General features: G+C 42.8%; 1 protein-coding gene across 1 annotated transcript in view; it reads right to left on the minus strand.

The window, feature by feature from the left end:
• Positions 1–22,970, minus strand: part of zdhhc8b (zinc finger DHHC-type palmitoyltransferase 8b) — a 70,119-nt gene that overhangs the window by 6,759 nt on the left and 40,390 nt on the right. The window contains exons 2-7 of the mRNA XM_017414572.3: positions 9,890–10,011; positions 5,118–5,275; positions 3,348–3,520; positions 2,430–2,532; positions 2,089–2,180; positions 1,154–1,286 (exon numbers count right to left, since the gene is read on the minus strand). Coding sequence (XP_017270061.1) covers positions 1,154–1,286; positions 2,089–2,180; positions 2,430–2,532; positions 3,348–3,520; positions 5,118–5,275; positions 9,890–10,011 — 781 coding nt within the window. The remainder of the gene's footprint in view (positions 1–1,153; positions 1,287–2,088; positions 2,181–2,429; positions 2,533–3,347; positions 3,521–5,117; positions 5,276–9,889; positions 10,012–22,970) is intronic.

A 22,970-nucleotide genomic window follows, 5' to 3' on the forward strand; every position in this document is an offset into this window, starting at 1 on the left:
GGGGGTGGGGGTGGGGGGGTAACAGCACATTTAACAGAGAGGACCATCTGTTGTTGTTAAGGAACTAAACATGTTTCACGCGGAGGGCTGGAAAGAGGAGAAGCTAAACTCGGTAATTGCACCGCATCGGCTTCCTGAACGTGCTTTAGAGGCTAAAGGAAAAAAAAATAAAAAATTGGGCCAATTTTTCTCCACCTTAAAAGAGTATTCCACCAACGAATGAACTAAAAAACTTTATTAAACACGTCGAAGCATCTAACGTTCAGACCTATTTGATGCATCATAACATTCTGTGCAAACATCGTTTCCAAAGAATAAAAATACTTCATGTGGCGTTGGTGCTCCTTCCCTTCAAGGTAACAAAATAAGTTTCTTTCTGTGCCTAATGCTGACCGAATCTCTCTAAGCTGCAGAAAAGTGGGTCATCCCTAAATGTAGACGTTAGAAAATAATTATATTTAGATAGGAAAAAAAAAAACCTTCTGCAGAGGTAGATGAGTGTGACTCACTTGCTGTCTGTCAGTCCTCCGCTCCCCACATTTCCTGCTTTATTTCCTGCACAAATAGCTAATAAAACGGCAAAATATGCCCTAAAACCTCAGTCCCATTCCCTCTGACCCGAGGGGCAAATGAATTCGAGTGATTTAACAGAATATATATATATATATATATACTGTATATAACTGGTCAGGCCTAGCTGTCCAGTTCGCCACTCACAGTTTGGCTCTTAATCAGATTCTCTTCAAAGTAAGAGTTCAGAGAACACACTTGAAGGGGTTTCTTTTTTTTGAAACTCGTGCTTTCTTTGGAAGAGATATTCTCATTACAGTTCCTTGCCCAGGCAGCCAACAGAAACAGATGGCCGCCTGAGAACTAAACCCATCAAACCAAAACCGTTATTCCTTTGTCTTTAAATTCAGCCACCGACTTTATATAGACTAAGATTATATCCTTTCTGGGTCAACAGTTGTCACGTTCCTTATCCTCCATCTGAGTGGTTTGTTTTTCCAGTCTAATAATATCCTGCCCGTAGCTGAAATGCTTTAATATGAATGTCTTTAGTGGAGCTACCGTCTTGAATCCGTCTTGAAAACAAAAAAACGTAAAGGACAAAAAGGACCTGGAGGCCACGGGCGAACGGAAAGTCGCTCACCTTGGAGTTGATTATTGTGCTGTGGATCCCGTTGTCGCTGACCTTGATGGTGATCTGCCGGTCGGAGAGGTCAGGCCGGATGAAGGGGGGCTGGATTTTGAAGTGGGGCTTTTTCCTGGGGTCCAACACGTACCTGTAACACGGAGTCCCATCTCATGAGCAACCTGACTTCTTGTTGCCAACATGTTGCCAAAGTTTTAAGCAAAAGATCCCGTGTAACGTGTTGCCCTCATGGTATGTGCCGGGGACAATGCTCAGCTGCTGCCACACCCAATTTTAGCTCAGTATCTATAAAAATGACTGAGTTATAAACATGTTTGTGTTTAGCTGTGGCGGCCATCTTAAATCGGATCGACGCCAGGAGTTAATCAGTTGTAGATGTTAACGCAGTGATGACCTTCTGAAAGCTTCATTAAATCCCATCCAGTGGTTTATGAGATGCGTTGCTAACGGCACAGATGAGCGAACAGGTAAAAACATTATCGCCCGCTTCGCCTTTCGGCGGCGTGCGATAACTGGAACGAGAAAGCCCACCTTCTTTCAACTCTAGGGTTTTTACATGCAGGGATGTAAGAAAAATGTTCTAAAATGACTCAAAACTAACCTGGAGTGAACTAAAAGCACGGCCGGTTTGCTGCCAGATGTGACCAGGTAAACATGATGTGAGTCAGTGGTTCGCTAAATCCTATAAAAACCCCATCCAGCAATCCCGAACATGATCCCCCCCCCAATGTTGAGCTTTTAGAAGAATAGGAATAAGCTTAAACAGGATGTAAAACTTTACTGCGCTTTAGTGGCTCTCGGTTTGATTAAAACCTCTGTTTCCTGTTAGCTGTCAGTCTACAGAGGGAGTCACCCCCCCCCCCCCAAAAAAAAAAAACAAAAAAAAAACCCCAAAAAAAACAGGATGGCAGCAGCAGAGTACAGCATCTTACCTGGGTGCCTGGGGACTACATAAGACATACTCCACGTTGCCACAGCAACCCTTGGTGAAAGGATTTACTCCTCCACGAAACTTGCCCGTCACCTGAAGAACACAATGTCTTGTTTAGAGCCGGCAGCAATGAGAGCACCAGGCCGTGACGCACACTCTCTCTCTCACACACACACACACAGGGTTGCTGGGGAGGAGATAAATCAGAAAATGAGGCTGGATTTCTGCTGGTCTTTCCCATTTCCGCTGCTTCCTAAAGGGTTTGTTCTCCATCTTTACTCAGGTGAGTTGAAGTGAGAAGAAAGGATTCATAGTAAAGTCTTTGGTTAGCAGCTCCCTCACCTGTTCGTTGGTGGTTCGACCTCGAGCTACAAGCACCATGTGGAAACCTGTGAGACCCATGACTGGAATAAAGAACAGCCCTGCGATGCACATCACCACCATGCTGGACACAGCAGTCAAGGCAAACAGCAGAGTCCTGGGGAGGAAACGGTGCCTCGCTGCTGTTTCTAACACAGCAGCACGTCGAAAACAATCTCATCTTCTGACAAAAGCCAGCTGAAGAGGTGAAACTGAGTCATTACAGCTAAAAGAAGCAGGACATTAGCTAAAAGCTAAAATAAGTAAACTGTTAGCTAAGAGGTAAAAGTAGCAAAACCCCAAAAGTAGCAAAACAAACTAAAACCTCAATATAGCAAAATGCTAGCTGGAAGCTAATGTTAGCAAACGGCTGATTAAAACTGAAAATTAAGACTAACTAAAAAAAAAAAAAAAAAAGGTAAACACTAGCTAAAACCTAAACATAGTAAAAGGCTAGCTAGAAGCTAAAGGCTGATTAAAACCTAAAAGTATGAAAAGGCTAGCTAAAATCATAATGTAGGAAAAGGGTAGCTAACAGCAAAAAGTACCAGAATAGTAGCTAAAACTAAAAGTAGCAGAAGAAGACATAAAATAGAGCAAATGTGCTGAAGCCGAGTTCTAAGAAAACAATGTTTTTGAAGGAATTAAAGAGACCTGAACACATTTCTGTGGGGAAAATATTTGTAAATAAACTGAAAGATTTAGGAAAAAGTATAAAAGTTACAAAAACAAAAGCCACGGCGCCCATCTCCTGAAGGAGTCGAATGTTTTGATACATGAACGGCTAAAACAGCACAAAGTAAGCAGAAGTCCTAGAAAACAAAAACTTAAAAACCACCAGGAAAACAATATTGCGAATGCTGAGTGCCTTCACGCGGGTGTAGGGTCTGGGTTGGATACGTGACGGTGGCGTGCAGTCCTCCCAGTTTGTCTCGGTGGTGGAGGACAAAGATGAGGCCGAAGGAGAAAACGCCCACCATGTGAACGCTCAACGACAGCAGGAAGAGGAAGAAGTAGCGGTAGTTCCTCCGTCCAATGCAGTTGTTCACCCAGGGACAGTGGTGGTCAAAGTCCTGAGGGGGGAAAGAAGAAGAAGTTACTGTCGGGGGAGAAAAACAACAACAACAACAAACAAGCCCACTCCATCTGAAGAACAAAACTGACGTCTTTACACAGATGACACGTCTGGTTGCAGTATTCTGAACATATAAGTGCAGGAGCAGTGCTTTCAGGCTAGTCCCAGGTTTCCTCAGACGGTCATGGACTCCTGTCAGAGTCAGAGTGAAACGAGGTGGGACCATAAAAACAACTTCTGTCCAAAAATTCTAAGGAACCTGACTGAGAGTAAAGACAGGTTCGCTTATGGCAGATGTGTGAATCGTGAAGCTGAGACTGATCCCCAACACGCATTCTGAGCACTAACGGATTGCACAAGATTACTGTGCAATGTTTTGCTGTTAACTAATTGAAGTCAACGCTGCCTGTCTGTTAGCAAAATATCCAATGAGCCCCTGGATGTATTTTAATGAAACTTTTCTGGAAATAATCACTTGATCTGCCTCTACAACTGATTAGTGTTTGAACCCAATCCGATTCAAGATGGCCGCCACAGCCGACTGACCTTAGAGAACACAAAAATGGCTACAATTCTGCAAATTTCACACATACTCTGCCAAAATTTAGTGTGGTTGTAGCCGAGACTCATTCACAAGACACACTCCAGGAGCTGCTGTGACTGTATTAGATCTTTACTCAAAACCTTAGCATTAAGTGCTGTCGTTAACCCAGTTTGTCTGTTAGCAAAATATCTCAAGAACCACTGGATGGATTTTAACGAACCTTTCAGAAAGAAATCACTGGATGTACATCTACAACTGATAAACTTTTGGAGTCCATTCAATTCAGGACGGATCTCGCAGCTAATCGACATTAGCCAACACATAAAAGGCTCTAACTCAGTCAGTTTAACAGACATTGACCTAAAATTCGATGTGGTAGTAGCCGAGAGTCGTTCGCTCTTGTAATATTGCGCATGTTACTTTTTAAAGTTTGACCAAAGTAAAGTAAATCTGGATGGATTTGAAGTTTATCTGAGCTTTTATTTCATAAATACGCTTTCTATCTAAACAGCGTTTTAACACTAGTACCAACACTGTCTAAAACCATACAAAGACAGCATCCACAAATACTCCGGCAGCCAAATATTTATATGTAATTACGAATCATTTACGTCCTAATGGAACTCTTGTTATGGACCGCTTCCAAATAAAACAAACCTGAAGAAACACGAAGCACAAAACATGGTTCCTATATATATCTTGTGAGAAAATGTTGCTGCATTCATTTATACCTTTTAAAGCTAATACCGACAATATTTTGCCATCAAAGCTGCCAGGAGTTACTGTTTCTGCTAGAAAATATATTTAATGCCGACTGTTTTCTTGCCAAAACCCCTCAGTTAACTCTTAATTTTTTTTTTTTTTGGCAGAGGGGGGAAGAAAAAAACAACTCAGACAAGCTTTTATCCTGCATGTGACAAGATGCTACTATTGGCTTAACTTTCAGTCTAACCTTGGTGCATATTTGGATTGCAAACACTACCTGTGTGTGCGTGTGTGTGAGAGTGTGTGTGTGGGTGTGTGTGTTTGTGCGTGCGAGCGGCTCCCACACCTCCACGCAGTTGTCGCAGACGCTGCAGTGCGAGCAGCGAGGCGGCCTGTAGAAGTGGCAGGTGGCGCACCACTTCATCCGCACCTGAATGCCTTTGATCTCCACGTTTTTGTAGAGCGGCGCCCGGAAATCGTCGTCCTTGTCCTCGTCCTCGGCGGCTGTAGGGGACACGCACACACACACACACACATGAAGACGACCACGTTAGCAGTGTGAGGAAAAAGCATTTCATTCACTCCTGGGTGACGAATGCAGGCATACAGAGAAGCGTGGTTTTGACTGATGATCCCATTTGACAGGGACATCATGGGGGGGACCTTAAATGAGACTCGTCCCCGCTGTTAGCTGTCTCCAGACAGAGCAAACACACCGAGAGAAATGAAGATATTTGGAGACGTGACCTATTCAGACTGTTTTGAAGAAACAAACAGATTAATGAGAACACTGTGACTCTATAAGCTGTCATATTTTCTGTTTAGGAGCTGCAGCAAGAACTTAAAAATAAAAAAAAAGAAGAAGAAAAAAAGTCTTTCAGCTGATCAAAGGGAAGGTTGAACTTGAGAAAATAGTTCCACAGTACAATAATAACTACAGGGAGAGCTCAGTGCTGAGGCTGAACGCACACAAAGACATCCCAAATGAAAGTGAGCGAGCAAGGAACAGGGAAAAAGACAGAAACTAAAGGCAGAGCACGGAAATAAGCTGCTCCACAGTGGCAGGCTGCTCTGTTATTACAGCTCTCACACTGATTTAAATAGATTTCAAAGGTAAACACGCTGCCAAACCCGCACACACACACACACACACACACACACACACACACACAAACAGCAGCTCCTCCTTCACGGCCGTTCCTCCCGACATCAGCCCGTCAGATGGTTCGGACTCGCTTCCTGCGAAACGCAGAAACGTCAACGCAAACAAAACGAGACAAACTGCGATTTCTGCAAAAGGCGCAGCGTGACAGCTGAGCTCGGAAAGACGAGGCGGGAACGAGCTGAAGAACGAATCGTTTAAATTAGAACAAGCGGGACAACCGGTAGCTAAAATCAAAAATCAGCTGAACTGGTTTTCAAGTGTATGGATCGCAAGATACTGGCTAAAAGCTCTAATTACCAAAAGTGCAGCTACGTGCTAAAATGACCAAAATTGTACCTAAAAAAACCAAAACAAGACAAACTGTCACTAAAAGCTCAAATTAGCAAAATAGTAGCTAAATGCCAAAATGAGCAAAACTTGTTTTAAAATGTATAAGTTGCAAAATACTGGGTAAAACCTAAAATTAACAAAATTGTAGCTAAAAGCTACAATAGAAAAGAAGTTGCCAAAATTAAAACTGGTTTAAAAATGTATAATTAGCAAAACACTGGCTAAAGGCTCAAATTACCAAAAGTGCAGCTACATGCTAAAACGAAGAAAAGAAGAAAAACTGTCACTAACAAGTCAAATTAGTAAAAGTAGTAGCTAAATGCTAAAATGAGCAAAACTTGTTTTAAAATGTATAAGTAGCAAAGCACTGGCTAAAAGCTTAAATTCACAAAACTGTCACTAAAAGCTGAAATTAGCAAAAATAGTAGCTAAATGCTAAACATAGCTAAATAGGTTTTAAAATGTATATTGAGTAAAATACTGGCTAAAAGCTCAAATGAGCAAACTGTAGCTAAAAGCATCAATTAGTAAACAATACCTAAAAGCTAGAATTTTCAAAACAGTAACTAAGAGCTAAATGTAGCAAAACAGTAGCTAAAAGCTAATATTAGCAAGATTGTTGCTGAAAGGAGCATTAGAGCACAAAAACAGAGCAAGTATGTTGAAGCAGAGTTCAGGCTGTTTCTGAAGAACTTGGAGATCTCAGGGTGTTTCTGTGAAAACATGTTTTTGTAAATAAAGTTCGGACATTCAAAAAGCACTAAAAGTCGTTCACACGATCCCTGACCGAGCCGAAGACTTTGGTGTACAGTGTGAAGGGGTATGCAGAAGTAGTTTGACTGCAAAACATGTATTACCACTTTTTTTTGCGAAATTACCTGATTTACATCAGCAAATGTTTTTGTCATTTTTCCAATAACGAGGAGGAGACATCCTCATCTTACATCATTGTTTATGTACGTCTCGATTCGATCAAATACACAGCGATCGCTCATGTGAAGGTCACCTGAAACACCCAGATTATGGAGCGCAACAATCAATTATCTCTACAACACACACACACACACACACGCTCGAGTTTAAACTACATTTCCCCCCTACAGAATAAAAGGTCAAAACTACCAGCAAGAAATCCCAACTTCTGCTTCTAATAAATGCAGGAATTTTAATGCATATTTATCAGCCGCTGCCGTGCAAGGCGGGCAGGGAGTCATGTGTATGAGTGTGTGCTTGTTTGCAAAAATACATCATGAACCACTGAACAGATTTTAATGAAACTCTCAAAGTAATCACTGCTGCTCAGATGTTTATAGTCATAACCACAATGACTGTGCTTTAAAAAAAACTTCTTCTGTGCCCGTTATCCAATTAATTTAAATAAACTAGACCAATTCTGCCAAGAAGAGAGGCTAAATATCAGCCGAAATGATGCCTGAAGCTTGTTGACGAAGACATAAAGCCTGTGGTTAAGGTGCTTCTTGCTAAGGGACATTTAACCAAATACAATGTTAGTGAGCTATGTGTGTGTGTGTTTTTGTACCTCTTTATATAATTCTGATCCTGTGTGGATTAGAGAAAATCCTTGACAAATTCAAACTTGTGCACCCTATTTTTTGGGTGTTTTTTTTAAATAATTGAAGTTGCATTTTGTATAATCATCCAATCCTGGAAATAGAATGTAATTTAAAGCCCCATATTACTATAACATTCACGCCTACGAAGTATTCTTCAAACGTCTGACCGCAACTGATCAACTTAAACCCAATTCAAGATGGCCGCCCCAGCCGCACAACGTTAGCAAACGCAAAAAATGGCTCAGACAGTCATTTTTACAGGCACTGAGCTAAACCTTGGTGTGGTGTACGCTGAGAGTCATCCCCAAACACGTATTTTGTGTGCTAACAGGTAACCGAACATATTAGTTTGAAACTTTGACATGTAAAGCAGCAGGAAATACGCATTCCTTCCAGGAGTGCTAGCTTTTCATGCTAGCTCCTGTTAGCAAGCTTCAGTGGCATCATGTCAACACGAGCTACAGAGCTGATATTAATAAATACGTATGGTTTCTGTAACAATTATTAAAAATGTGACGTCCCTACCCAAAAAAAAAGGATTTTATGGGATTGCAAAATCCTCTGTAATATCAAAATTAGCATCTTTTTAAAGCTAATCTTAAACAGTTGCTAACAAAGTCATCTAGCCGTTATCTTGCTACAGTTTTCATTATTTTCGTTTTTGCCATTGGACAAACAGCATGTTCTGCTCTACACTAGTAACCAGAATTACTTTATAAGTATATAAAATAAGTATATTCACTCCATGTTTGCTAACTTTGCTGTTAGCGTCATGCAGAATGTGCTAAATGTGTCCAACATCTGAAGCATGACTTTGGTTAACTCGCACTTTAATGGTTTAAATTTTACATACTGAAGTAGTTTTTTGAGCAGTAAATGTGATGGTTTTTAATTCATTTTTATTTATTTTTTTTATGATGTGCTCTATAGAGATGATAAAACGCTTCGTAGTCGCCGACACCGGCTGCAGCCCTCTCTGGGGACACCGTTTGTACAACCTGCTCCTTTGTGAACAGAAAAATATGAGAAGCTCTTCTTGGCAGGTTCCTATCGTTTTTAAAAAGAACAATCCAGTCATCTCCAGGTAAAACTCGAGCCTGTTTTCTCACTCAGACAGGCCTGAGGTAAATGAGCGTGTCATTAAACATACAGACCAACTGAACGAAGGCTTATATAAGTTCCACCACAGCTCCGCGTGTGATTACAGGCCAGCGAGACTCTGTGGGCTGTGGTGGGATGTGATAAATGTGCTGCTCTCTACCTGAGGACTCACCGAAGCTTCATTCATATTCATGGGCACATAAAGTCTCTAAGGCTACGTTCACACTGCACGTCTTCATGCCCTATCCCGATGTTTGGCTCAGATTAAGATTTTATTTTTTTGCGTGGTCGTTTGCATTCTAATTCAGCCGTGACCTCCGTCAGGCTCCAGTGGAAACAGTCTATAGCTGCTTGTTTCCAGGAGCAAAAATGGCTGCTACACATGTCAGCGTGTGTGTATCAATCAGAGCCAACCTAAATTATTATTAATTTTTTTTTGGTCCAGTGTTTACATTTGAGCTTGCCGCTTCGCGGAACTGCCCATCTGGAACGGGAAGGGATTTTAGCTCGAAGTATCGATCCCGTCACGCTGGCATTGATCTGATCCGACACCAATGTTGGCATCGCATGATGGCGTAGGTTCTTAATTAGGACATGGCAAATCTAAAAAGTACAAAACAAACCTGAATTTCTATTCTGTAGCGGAAAATGTGCAGAGATCCAAGCTTTAAACTGCGTCCCCCTAACTTCAGTGGTGTAAAAGTCAGATGAGGGGGCTTTAAAACAACACTGGGTATGATTCAGATTTAGTGCCGCCTATAAAAATGACCTGGGTCGAGCTTGAAAAAAATAAAAAAATAAAAATCTGATTTGTCAGACTGTCAGAAAAAAAAAATCCAATCTGAGCCACATTTGCCTTCAGTGTGGACGAGCCTAAAAGACATTCACAGATACTTTGCTTTAAATCACAGATTAGTGTTGTAAAAGCTTGTGTGTGTGGGTACACACCTCGGGGGTAAATCCCAGGGTCCATGAAGGTGGCCATGCTGAAGTTGGCCAAGACGAAGAGGAACACCAGGCCATTGTAGAGAGGCACAGCAGCAGAGATGACCTTAGTCAGCCAGGGGCACCTAAAAAGCACAAACGGAAACACAGTTTTGTTTTGTTTTTCTCCTCTTTTGAACAAGACAGATGAACGAAACATGTTTAAACATCATCAAACAATCCAATAATCCCAGGTGAGCTTCTGTTGTTCAAACAGTGACCAATTTATTACTAAATCATCTCGATCTGTTTTCTTGACTGATTACTAAGTTATCCTAATATGCAGAACTGGACAACAATGAGTGACAAAAAGTCAAACCGGTGTTCCCCATTGTGCTGTGACTTTATCCAAATGACGAGAAAAGGGTTCTGTTACTGGCCCGTCAATGAACTGGTGGATTCGGTTTTCCCCTAAAGATTTTTCAACGTCACATTTTCCTGACATTCTCCTTGTTTTGTGAGACATACGCATGTATACGTCACCCAATTCAGTCTGAAACATAAAGAAAATCCAAAAAGCTCCTCAGTCACCTGAAATCCAATATCAAGAGCAAGAAGGCCGGACCGTTTATGGGACCTTTCGAAAGATAAACATGACCTTTCGACGCCCTGTGGTCGGACGTCCTGCGAGCAGTTACTTGGAAAAAGAAACAGAACTGAATGAAGGAGGGACGCCAGCGTTTCAGAAATCGGACAGCTGGGACCGATCCGCTCGCTGGACCCTCTGAACGTGCTGCTCCGGGTGACTGCGACGTCGGGGGAAAAAAAAAAAGGCGATTTCCTGGCGCTTGTGCCCCGGGATTGATCCCTCTCCCCTATCGCTTCAGGAGGAATATCATGCTTTGCTGAATTATTCAGAGTCGGGGCTGCAGAGCACCCGCTGACTCTGGAGAGAGAGGGGGGAGCTACCAGGGAAGGAGAACCATGGATTGGATCTGGTCCTGTATGGTGTTTCCACACTATAACAGGGTCACTGACAGACTTCCTGTTTTTTCCTATTAGCCCATAGCTCAACATTTATGAACTTTACTTCCAAATCTGGGATATCCAGCAGTGACTAAACTGCTAGATTTTTCATCCCTCCAACCAAAACCATTGAAGAAAAGCACATCGCCCGCCGCCTTGGGTGCCAAAGTGTTGGAGTATGTGATAGGATGACTAACTGTAAGAAATCCCGTGGGATATTTTGCTGAAGCAACAGACGAAACACACACACAGAGGCAATCAGATCGCCGCCCGCCACTCCTCATGCCTGAATTCCAAACTCATAACATCTCACGATGAGAGGGACAGAGTTGCAGCCATTTTCGACAAATCTTGTGATTTATACTATGCACGTTCTCGCGCAACACCTGTAGACCTCCTACCATGTGTGAGTGCTTAGTGCAGGTGCTGAGGATGACTCTCAGCTACTAACACCTCAGCTCAACATCTGCAAATCTGACGAAGCTACAGCCATTTGTGTGTTGGCTAAGATGGATTAGTTGTGGAGGCCGTCTTGAATTGGACTGACTCCAGAAGTTAGTCAGATGTGGATTTACATCCAGTGATTACAATAATATTCGGTTCATGAGATATTTTGCGTACAGACAAACGGGGTTGACACCGACAAATAATTGCCAAGGTGCCGCGCTCAGAGTACACGAGGGAGAAAAATTAGAGAATATATATATATATATATATATATATATATATATATAATACTGGGAGAGAGAGCGAGAGAAAAAAAGATTCCTCTGATGTGTTGTGTATCAGATGCTCCATTAGCTTCTACACAGCAACAACATCAAAGTACATCTCAGCGGAACGGCTTTTTTTGTTTCTTGCTTTTTTCCTTTTTCTTTCTTCCAGAGAACTCTCATGAGCGGTTGGTTATCTGCTGCATCATCACAGCTTTGGCAAGAAACAGATGCGGAACGAATCTTTAACGAAAAAAACCTCTTCAGAGAAAAGCGACTCCGACATCTTCCAACAATCTGCGCCTGCCCCCTCAGAGGAGCGAGCGTTTGGTGGCCGAGGCCGAAAAAAGGGAGAAGGAGCACAGTTTAGTTCATGGCAACCGCTTCAGGAGTCTGCGAGCTGACGGCGTGGGAGGGAATGGAGTCACGTGGAGAGAGTCTAATTAAGGACACACACACGCTGGTTAATTGTGTAGGAGGAACAAGTAACCACAGAGTGCATATAAACATTGTTTACTCGCCTGTTTTACGGTCTGTGTTTTTGTCTTTAAAAGTCCGGACGGGGGCCCGTCGAGCCGAAGGGACCCCCCCCCCCGGCTGCCAAAAGCCGGTGGCCGGTGTAATGTGCTCGATTGAATCTGACCTTTTAGGTCCCGGGGCGAAGGAAAGTACTGGATTCTTTGTGACAATCAAAATGTTTGGAAACAGAAAACGGGGAGGGAGAGAAAACGGAGAAAATGGAGGAAGCGTTCGGCGTTTAAAATGCCAGCGTGCGGAATGCTAATGCATCAAAGGCCCAGATGCAACGGAGGCGTGAAGACAACGATCATCAAAGGAGCGGGACGAGAAAATGGCATCAATTAAGGGGAAAGCAAGGGGTTGAAAACGTTCACCTTTTCTCCTTTGACTGGCGAAATGGCAAAATGAAATCCATTGTTTTTTGGGACAACCCCAACATTTCCTGATATCCTCCAAATCTGTTCATTAGTTTTTACCTGATCTTTGCTAACAGACAGACAAACAAACCAACGGACCCAACCAGAAACAAAACGGTCACATGTAGGAGCAGAGAGAAGGTTTTACAAAGGGGTTACCTGTGACCTTTGACCCCATGAACCTTGAAATCAGCAGGCATCATCTCTGACCCATGAGGTGTCCAGCTGTGCAGTTTATCACAAATAATATACAGCTGCTGAGTTGGAAGACGGGCTGATTCACCATTTTTCGTCTATCATGAAGAATCAATATTATCTGTGGGACTCGGAGGTGGTTTTATCAGTTAAAGACATAATAAAACTGAAGAGTCATCAATTATTTATCAAGCAAGTTCATTAATTACCTAATAAATGCAGATAACATGAGGCTGATAAAACTGCTTCTCTGACTTAATGAAAGGCAGAAGACAGTAAACTCCCCCGTCCCTCTCCTCTTCTTCCTGGATTCTTTCTAAAAGCAACTTTTCTCCCATTCGCTTATTCAATTATTTTATTCAGTCGACTTATTTTTGCTGATATCCAGTCCGGGAGGTTGTTTCTCTGCGGCCACAATGCACAAATACATTCAAAAAAAAAAAAAAAAAGAAGAATTTATAGAAGAAAAGATATTGGTTCCCGGAGAAGAAAATGTTACTTTTGTTATTTAAGATCTGAAGTATGCTTAAAAGAAATTGTACTTGAGACAGTTTTCACTGTGAGTAAATACACATTTTGACACATTTATTAGACTAGTTTTTTTGCAGTAATGGCGCAAACGTCAATAGGTCCACCGTTTCTGAGCCAAACACCAAACAGGCCTATTTCACAGCAGACTGTCACGACAAAGAGTAGAGAGAGCGCAGGTGTATTAAGAAGGGTGAAGCATGCTTCCACACCTGAGCTTCTCCTGCTCTTTAATGCACTGTTATCATGACTGATAGGACATATTTCTTGGTGTGTGTGTGAGTGGGGGGGTGGAAAGAACAATATCCCAAAGAAAACACTGAACCCTCCTGGCGCTGCTTTGCGTAGCATTAGGATGTTAAAAGATGTTCTCCACAAAGACATTAGAGCAGTTTATTTTGGATTCTACAGCCTAATTATCCAGCGCCCGCGGGCAGGAGCAGGAACGACACCTGTAACAGTAAGCGCCGCCGCTGCCAAGCCACGAGGAGCGATTAGAGTAATGTATTCAGCCATCCCATCGATTAGTTCATTAGGCCTGAGCCCAGCGGGACACACACGGGAGGCCTGCTGAGACCCAGTGATCCTGGATTTGTCGCAACTTCATCCTCAAAAGGAGATTTTCATTATGACTCTGATGGTGATTAGGGCGAGGGGTTGACTTTAAAACCCTGATTTGACCAGGCGTGTGAGATCTTTAGGATTCTGAAACGGCAGCATCGCTCACTCCAAACTGTCCAAACCGACAGCTGTGCGTTCACACACACACACACACACACACACACACACACACACAGGACATTTAGTATTCATCCATCAGCAGCAGGCTGCAGGTGGAGACAGGGGCGATGCCGGCTGCAGGTTTGGAGGTGAACGGTTTCAGGGTCGCCACAGCCAATGGACATTAGACAACACAAAAATGGCTATAACGCAACAAATTTTACAGATTTCACAGCCAAAGTTTGACGTGACAGCAGCTGAGAGTCATTCACAAAACATACTCCGACCATGATACCTTGTGATATCGTATGAGACTGCACATAATGTTATTTGATCTGAATTTAAAAATCTGACATAAAAATCAGAACAAGCTGGGAGATATGCATTTCTTTAAGGAATGCTAGCCCGTTATTTAATCATGTTTAACCATTATACTTTTGTTTTTTTAATATAAGAGATGATAAAATTAGAAACAAATGGCTCTCCAAAGAGATAAATCTCGTCTTCGGTTCTCATAGCTTGAGCTGATTTAAATTCATACCAACCTCCCCCTCCTTAAAAATAACTATTTTTTAATTTGCTGTTTTCTGTGTATATATGCTGGAGACACAACCAGCCTCTACATTAGCTCCGATGTCATCAATCCTGCTAACAAAAGCACTTTTAAACAACCATCATTTTGTACTTCCTGCTATTTCTTTTAATTAAATGAGAGAGAGATTATCTAAATTAAAAAAGAAAAAATAAATAAATAAATCCAGTCTTTCCTTCGCTGCGTTTACTGATTTGGAGCCTCGGGGAAAAAGCCTCCTCGACAGCAGAACCATGGGGGGAACCTGAGGAGCTGCAGGTTTTGAACTCCATCTGCATTTCTGCCCAAGGCTCAGCAGCATTTTGCGGTTTGAATAACTGCGCAAGAAGTCGATTTGAAAGGAAGTAAAATGCTTTGCCCCCACAGCGTGCACTCACATCTATTTACATATTCATATGTAAATGGTTCCGGTCGGATCGCACTCCCCCAGCCTCCCTGGGCAGCTCTGTAACGAGGAGAGTTGAACCTCCGTCTTCCTCCCGGCTCTTCACTCTTCCACAGATATCTGGCGGTGGATGGGCGTTTGTCTTCTCTTTCTTTCGGCCACTTCCACTTGGTCTCTTGCACACATAGCACATCTGCCCACATTGTTCCTACATTTAGAGTTGCTCCCCTCAGTCCTACACTCCTGCCTTTTTCTCCTTGTGGTCTTCGACTAACAGTAGCGCAATTTCCAACGGCACCCTGTTTGTCAATGGCACCAGTGGCGGTCGTTGTTAACCCGGAGCCTCGACCGACCCGGTATGGTGTCGCTCGGATGTTAGTTTTGGCAGATGCGTTGCCCTTCTTGACACAACCCTCACCCGATTACCCGGTCCTGGGACCGGCACGAGAGAGACACACTGGCTTGTGCTCCCTTAGTGGCTGCTTTGCCCAACCTGGAGAAGGCTCCCGATCGTAAGCTCTATATTCCCTGTAGAGATTTCTTTAAACAAAGGGGGAGCATTTTATGTGAGCAGCTAGTCTTCACAGATCAATCAAAATATATATATATATTTTTTTGGGGGGGAGGCGTGAAAGGACCAAGCTGACACACGTGAGCTCGCAAATGTTTCTCTTGCGTGTCAAAAAGGGACTCGTTTCTCCCTCCCTCGTCTTCTCGCTAACCGTCCGCGTGTGGGTTTTAGGGAAAATGCACAAGATTTATTAATCGCCGTGTACATTTCACAGCGAGCACGCTGCAAAAATAAAAAATAAAAAATAAAAAATCTCTCACGCAGAGGCACGTCAAATCGTAATCTTGTGAAATAAACGTCAATTACTTTTCCTAATGAAAAAGCCGGCTTGCGCAGGGATTTGGCACGGAAAACACACCGAAGCACATGAACTCTGTGAACACTGTGTTGTGCAGGCAGGCTCAAAGCTCCCTAAGGGGCGATGACACGTGTTGCCTTTTTTTTTTTTTTTGGTTTTCCCAGGCATCTCATGGGAAACTGGAAACCAGAGCAGTACCAATAAATGAGGCTTATAGAGCTAAAGACACTGAGGCTTAACAAGACATGTAGTAAATATCTGTGTGTAGCAGCAAGGGTCTGCTAACACAACTGTTGCCTCTGTGTGTGTGTGTGTGTGTGTGCGTGTGTGTGAAGTATTGCCCATCTGAAATATGCATCTACATTTCACGCAGCCTGGACACAGGCTTTTGTAGGTGGGTGGGGGAGTGAATGAGAGGGTGGATTTAGCCGACAGGGACACTCCTGCTTCAAACAACCCACACACAGTTGCCAGGCTCATATGTATGGAGAGAAAGTAACGCCTGCAGAGAAAATGGCTTTCCACGGGTCCCGTTTCTCGCCACGCTTTCTGGACATGTCTAAGGAACCCAGGAGTTATGAGTCAGAGAGGCGACAGAGCCATTTAGTTTGGTCTGCAGCCTGTTTCCAAGCAGCTGGACAGCAGGCCAAGCAGCAGCGACAATGAGCAGCCGCCATCTTCGAAAACCTCTTGTGGCCGTGGCCCGAAAAGGTGCTGGACTCTGTTGCAGTGCTCTGAGCTTTTAAACTCAACTTAAGCAGCAAAAAGGCCAATTGTAGCGGAAGGTGGTTCGGAGAAACTTGCCTTGAGTCTTCGGAAAATATACTAGCTGGTTACTATAGAAACGTCCCACAAAACCAATCTGGAAATGCACGAGCTAGCTAGGATCTCAGCAGACGGGAGTACTTGTTAGCGGAGCGCGGGGGCGAATTGTAACAAAGGCTTGGACTGGGTGTACTTCCTGTCACTTTATGACCCCGTCAAAGAATATCTACAGTTTTCCAAAAATGTTTTGACGTAAATTCACAATGCTACATGAGAAAAACCGTTAGCTTGCAACCCTACTCGCACCTAATTGAGAAAACTCTCCAAGCTAGCTTACTAGCTAGCAACTTGAAATTGCCTCACTAGCCTTTTGCTAATTAAGCCATGAAGTTAATAGCTTTTGGCAAGTAAATAAAGCATATTGTCTAGAGTATTTTATTTTAAAAAACTGTATACAGTAGTTTTGGTACATGACAAATTAAAATCACATAACTGAAGAAAAATACTATCTCTTGGCAGTTTATTTACGGATACAAAGCTGCTAACCCTATCTATTTTCACAGCATACTTCACATAACGTCTTCAGTTATTTATTTACATTTTCTCTAATTATGAAACATGTTAAACTAGTTCAAACAACAAGGTCACACAGTGAACCAGGCAGCTACACAAAACACACACAAAAAGTGTAACGGTACGTTGACATTTCGGTGTATTTTTATCCACAGCAAAAGCAGAGGGCAGCATTGCCAAGCTCGTCTGCCAGCTTCGGGCCGAATTAGAAATTCTAAGAAGAAGTAATGAGGAGATAACAGGAGCTCGGCTGAAACCTGAGCACGTACGCCAGAAATACAGCAGATGATGCAGAGTCACACCAAGGAATAAACAGGGAGTGACACACACACACTTTGCAGGGCTGACGGTAAAAGTTAGATAACCTCGAAGCCCTGGCAGAGTTTTAGGAAGCAGACAAAAAATTACTGACCTTAATTTCTGCGGTTGAATGCACAATGCCCCCAGCTTCACCCCGCCCTGTCCAGCAGAACTACGGCTATTACAGAAATTTATCTCCGAGCAGCATCTACAAGCTGCTCCGCACACACCAACAAGGTCGGCCCGGTTCTCTCCTCGCTTCCTGCAGGAAGCTGAGATTGAACTCAAGACTGGATAAGCACACACAGCGACACAAACAAACACAAGCTGTTCTCTGGGAAAAGAAAAAAAAAAAAAAAGCTGAGCTGCCTTTGAAATAATCTGAAGCAAATAGCATGCAGAGATGTTAAGGAGTTTGATCAGGAATACAGTGCATAATATAAATATAGATATGCAAGGGTAAGAGGTTTTAAACTTGTTTCACAAAACAGGCAGCGATGTGATATACAGAAAACATGACATAAGCCCGCAAAATCTGCAAATATGTCAGTATTTCACAAAACCTTCCAAATCAATTAAATGGAGAAGTGCAAAAAATGTAATTCTCCCCAATTTAATCACTATGGCTCCACTTCATTTTGAACTTATCAGCACAGTGTCACTGTAATAAATACAGCCTCATGACTTATACCATTTTTTTATTTTATTTTTTTTTTCAGAAAATTGGTGAGGCTAAACTGCTGACAGAGCTGGAGTCAAGTTTCAGCAAGTTCTGTTTGGTTCTGTTTCCTGGCAGATGTTTTTCTGCCCCTGCAGAGCCCATCAGCCTAATAAGCTGCTCATCAATCAGTTTAATGTACACACACACACACACAGGCTGGTACACAGGATGGTAGAGACTGATGACACGAGACATGACTGGTAATAACATAGAGGAAGATGTTAACACGTACACTTCCTCGATCATTGTCAAAGCTGTGCTCATAACCAGACTTTACAAACAAAATAAAACATAAAAAACAGATTTGGTTCATTTGGACCATGAATGACGTGTTTACAATCTGTCAGGTCTTTGTGACTGGACAACAGCTTGCGTTACTTTGTAAAAATGTCCCATCTGACACCTAACTGTGCATATAGTCAGAATAATTTACCATGGATAAAATTGTTGACAAAGCCTCATTAGAGTTGTATGTGAAGGGATGATAATAAATGCTAGTCTGTTTTATCATTACCTGAAAGGAACAAACAAGCTACTGTTTGACCAGAATTATCTACAGAAGGCCTCTGATGTTTGACCCATATTTACACATACTGTAAAAAAAAAAAGAAAAAAAAAAAGTCCTCCCTATTCTCCTAACTGCAGCTAGATTATCCTCACTTTACATTGGTACCATTGTTGCAAACACAATGTGTGCAGAATAAACATTAGAGCATTCTTTCCGTATAATATGTCCATATTTTCTTACATTATTACTAAAAACCACCATAATATGCTCGCCAACCTTCATATTGCCACATAGATTACGAAAGAAACAGCAGCTAAGCAACGGGCCAGTTGACTGCAGGTAAACACGCAGACAGCTTTGCCTCCTTAAGCGTTCATTCCAATTAGTGGCCACACACAAGACCCTGTTCCAGCAGATCCGCACCACGCAGAAAGGGGTACGACATTTGCACGTGGGGTGAACCGGGCCATTAGACGAGTCAGATTAGGCACACAGTGCAAACCAAAGAGCCCCAAAACAACAGCCGAGTGAAGTTCCATGCGCTCGACTGTTGCTCTGCAAAGAAATACACGGCCACGTGCTTTTAGTGGGGCATAATACATCAATTGAACTTTTTTTTTCTTGTATGACAATGATGGTCTACAAACGGGGTGTTTCTTCTTCCCATAACTCAACTGTTTCCACAACACTCCCTGCCTCCTACATCTGGTAAACACTATGCCTCGTGTTTCTGCACCAAACCTTCTATTACTTGCTTCACTGGCACTGAAAAGGATCAAACAACGACTAAGTCAAGTTATGTAGTAAGCTGAAATCTTTGACTATTTAAGCTTTTAATGACTTTTATGAGTCTCGACTAAAAGAAGTGAAATCATTGATATGCCTCACTCGAAGATGGAAAAATATGTTGTCTTTGTGTCTTTTCATTTTCAAAAGTTACAAAGTTACAAAAGCAGTTAAAAAAATCATTGTGAATGTTTTCGGGACACTTATGGTTTGCGTAAAGTTGGAGTAGCACCTAACAATGCTCGGCACAAGAGGCCTTTGTCCAAAGCTGCGTGAAACACTGTCGCCTCACAGCAGTTTTCTTCCCCTGTCCTTACAATAGAGCGTATGTGTTCCATGTGCTGCGGATGGCCTCCATGTCTGAACGGGAGGTTTCTGGGGGGGGGGGGGGGGGGCGGGGTGGGGGGNGGTGTCTGGGCTCCATAATAGCCTTGCCTTCAGAGCGCGGCGAGGCTGCTTATGTGCCTGGTTGCATTATGAGAGACTTTTTAATCACCGAGATGCTAACAAACCATCATGTAAAGCCATAAAGGCAGAGACCGGGGGCTGGGGGGTGGGTGGGAGTGGACCAAACCCTAACCTGTTTTGTAACTGAATCTGTGCAGCTTCAAAAGCAAATGATGAAGAAACCCTAGTAGTAAATAAAAAGAAGATACCGATGAACTTATGCCTTTTTATGAATGGGTGTCTGTTTAATTGACATGTTCTCAGTTTCCAGGCCTGATTGGCTGGCAGGACTTTAAAAGGGGACAAGCTCCGCCCACTAGAGAGGAGCGTCTGAAGGCTGAAGGGGTTGGCTCAATGACGAGTGGCCCCGTCCTTATGATCCTTCGATTATAGATGCCAGCCCTATGACAAGTCATTTTAGTTCATCGTAGTTTTCATTATTTATTAGTTCAGTTTGGAGATCACTGACAGTCCTGGTTTCAGGATTCTGGTTTGTAGGTTTCATTTGGGGATTACAGTTTTAGCAGAGGGTCCCATACCTGACGGTCAGCTGCTTGGCTGGGTCGAGGATTTCTTCATCTTCTGCTTGTTTTGAACCAAAGCTCCCAATTCCCTTCGGTTTTGTTTGTGAGCACTATTTTTTATTCAAATTAAATTAAAACATTGCAATAGTCTGGACTCCATCTGTTATGCGTCCTTTGAGTAAATCCTCAACATAATGGACCATAACACTGGGCCAACTTCAAGCAGTTTGGTGCATCACAGGAGTATTTACAGACGATGATACAAGGCTAAATAAAAAGGCAGGTTTTCATATCAAAGAACTCTATTTTATCTATTATGAAACTCTACAGGTTGAGTCTGCCAACCTTAAAACTTCCTAATCTGTTTAAAAACCACATGATGCCACACCATGGTTAGGTAGTTATAAAAGAGCCAATCAGCCATATGGATTTGAAAGGCAAAAATGACACAAAAAAGCAGACAAGGTCAAAAAATTATACAAGATCTTAAAGTTTATGTAATAAAATAATAGTATTTTCACTGCACTCTACAATGGCACACAGCCAACCATAAATCCAGCTGAATTCTGTGATTTTCAGACTACAAGTGGTGTAGTTCCGAGGTGGAAAATGCTCAGCCACTGCTCTGACTGCCCATTTTGAGAGAGGAAAAAGGCAGAAAGCATTGCTCCCTCCTGACCAGTTCCGTCAGACCTTTCCTGTCTCTGCGGCAGCTTTCACTGCCACGACGGATGACTTCATTAAAAACAACGAGCAGGAGCTGCCAAGGTGTCAGAAAAGATGTGCAGTCATGTCCTGTACACCTTCAGAAAAACGCAGTCCCCTTTGGACCTGCTTGTGCAGGAAGTACTTATTTGTAACCTGTCCACTTTCCCTTTGAGATGAACTCTCATGTGTTTACGTTCTTCCACAGCCTCAGTGTTTAAACCACCTTTTTTAGTCTGTGCGGCACGATCATATTCACACCAGTCACTGAACTTGGCAATGCATCCAGCTCACCGATGACTGTGTCAGAAAACTTCTGGAGGTGACAGCTGTCCACATCTTGTGCCTGGAGTTCTGATGTGTGAGGGGATTAAAAAAAAGGAAGGGAGGGGGGGCAGCAACGCTCCATGGATATTCCTTTTGCTGCAAAAGCCTGAACGCTGTAATGTACGTCGGTGGGGTTGTAAATGGTCCAGGAAACAGATGAAAACCAATTCCTGCTCATTCCAGTTTCCACATAAAAAAGAGCCGTTTGGATTGTGTCAAAAGCACAAAAGAAAAAAAAAAAATTAACCCTCAAGGCGTTGCTATGTTTTTCCAGATGTGATCGTCCTTTGTGCTGCAGGTGTACGACTGCAGCCGTCACACCCGAAACCATCTGAAAACTGCAGAAAGTTCAGCTCTCTGCTAGCTGCTGGTCGAAGGTTTTCATTTCATCTTCTCAGGTGAAAAGATTAAGACTTCATCTGCCTTTTTTTTACGTGTTCTTTCCCATAAAGGGCGCCATATGTTCTTGTCAACACGACTAAAAATGTGGTTCTAAGGTAGCGGAAAGTCCAAAAAGCAAATTTCCCCTAAACCCCCTGCGTTATTTAGGTAGGGCAAACAATATTCCCTAATCTTGCTTTGTTCTTCTAATGAGGACGAAACCCAGCCAACTGGCAGGTCCTGTAAAATTCAACACTGACTCAGAAGAATGTGCCAATCTGTTGCTTCTTTGTAAAGATTGTTGTTTTTCTTTGGAACAAATGCGATGATGAATTATTAATGCCAGAAGACAGAAAACTTTAAAAATCACTCCAGTAAATATGTTTTAATTCATAACAGAGCTTCAGAGGCTTAAGAAATTTTGTTAAAATATGAATATTTAATAGGCACAGGTTTCCGAAAATACATTAATACCCATAATCATCGGGATCAAAAAAGATCTTTCTAAATTGTGCCAGAATTTTGTAAGTTTTACAAAAAAAAAAAATGGAACCCTGGTCCAGTCCAGGTTATTGCTATAATGTGCGCATAAAAAAGAAAAGGAAAAGTCCAAAGTGGCAAATATTCGAGACAAAACGTCCTTCACTTTAATCCCAAACCCTTGTAGATCCCCTCCGTTCCTCCACAGCTCTCCACAGAGGCTCAGAGACAGGATGGGAAATCTGTGAGAGGATGGAATAAGGCAGCTCCGTGATATCGTGCACTGGTTATATGCTGAAGGGACTGGAATGAGATGTTACGAACACCCTGGTCCTTTTCCAACTCTTCTAAAAGCACGGAGGATGTAAAACGCAATCTGCTGAGTCCACAGTCACCAAGCTGCGATCATGACACGTCTGTGTGGACCGGACCGGACCAGACCGGGCCCTCCACGTCCCGCACGCCGCACAGGGAACAAAGAGTCCCATTGATTTTACCGGGCAGCAACAAGACAACACAATGATTCCTTTTAGCAGTGACGGCTGGCAGCACTGTGCAGAATCCTATCAGTGTTCTCTGGGAACTCAGGAACAAAGGAAGGAACAGAAAGTGGGCGGAGGGCTGG

The sequence above is a fragment of the Kryptolebias marmoratus genome, linkage group LG1 (genome assembly GCF_001649575.2).
Source record: "Kryptolebias marmoratus isolate JLee-2015 linkage group LG1, ASM164957v2, whole genome shotgun sequence".
Classification (NCBI taxonomy): domain Eukaryota; kingdom Metazoa; phylum Chordata; class Actinopteri; order Cyprinodontiformes; family Rivulidae; genus Kryptolebias; species Kryptolebias marmoratus.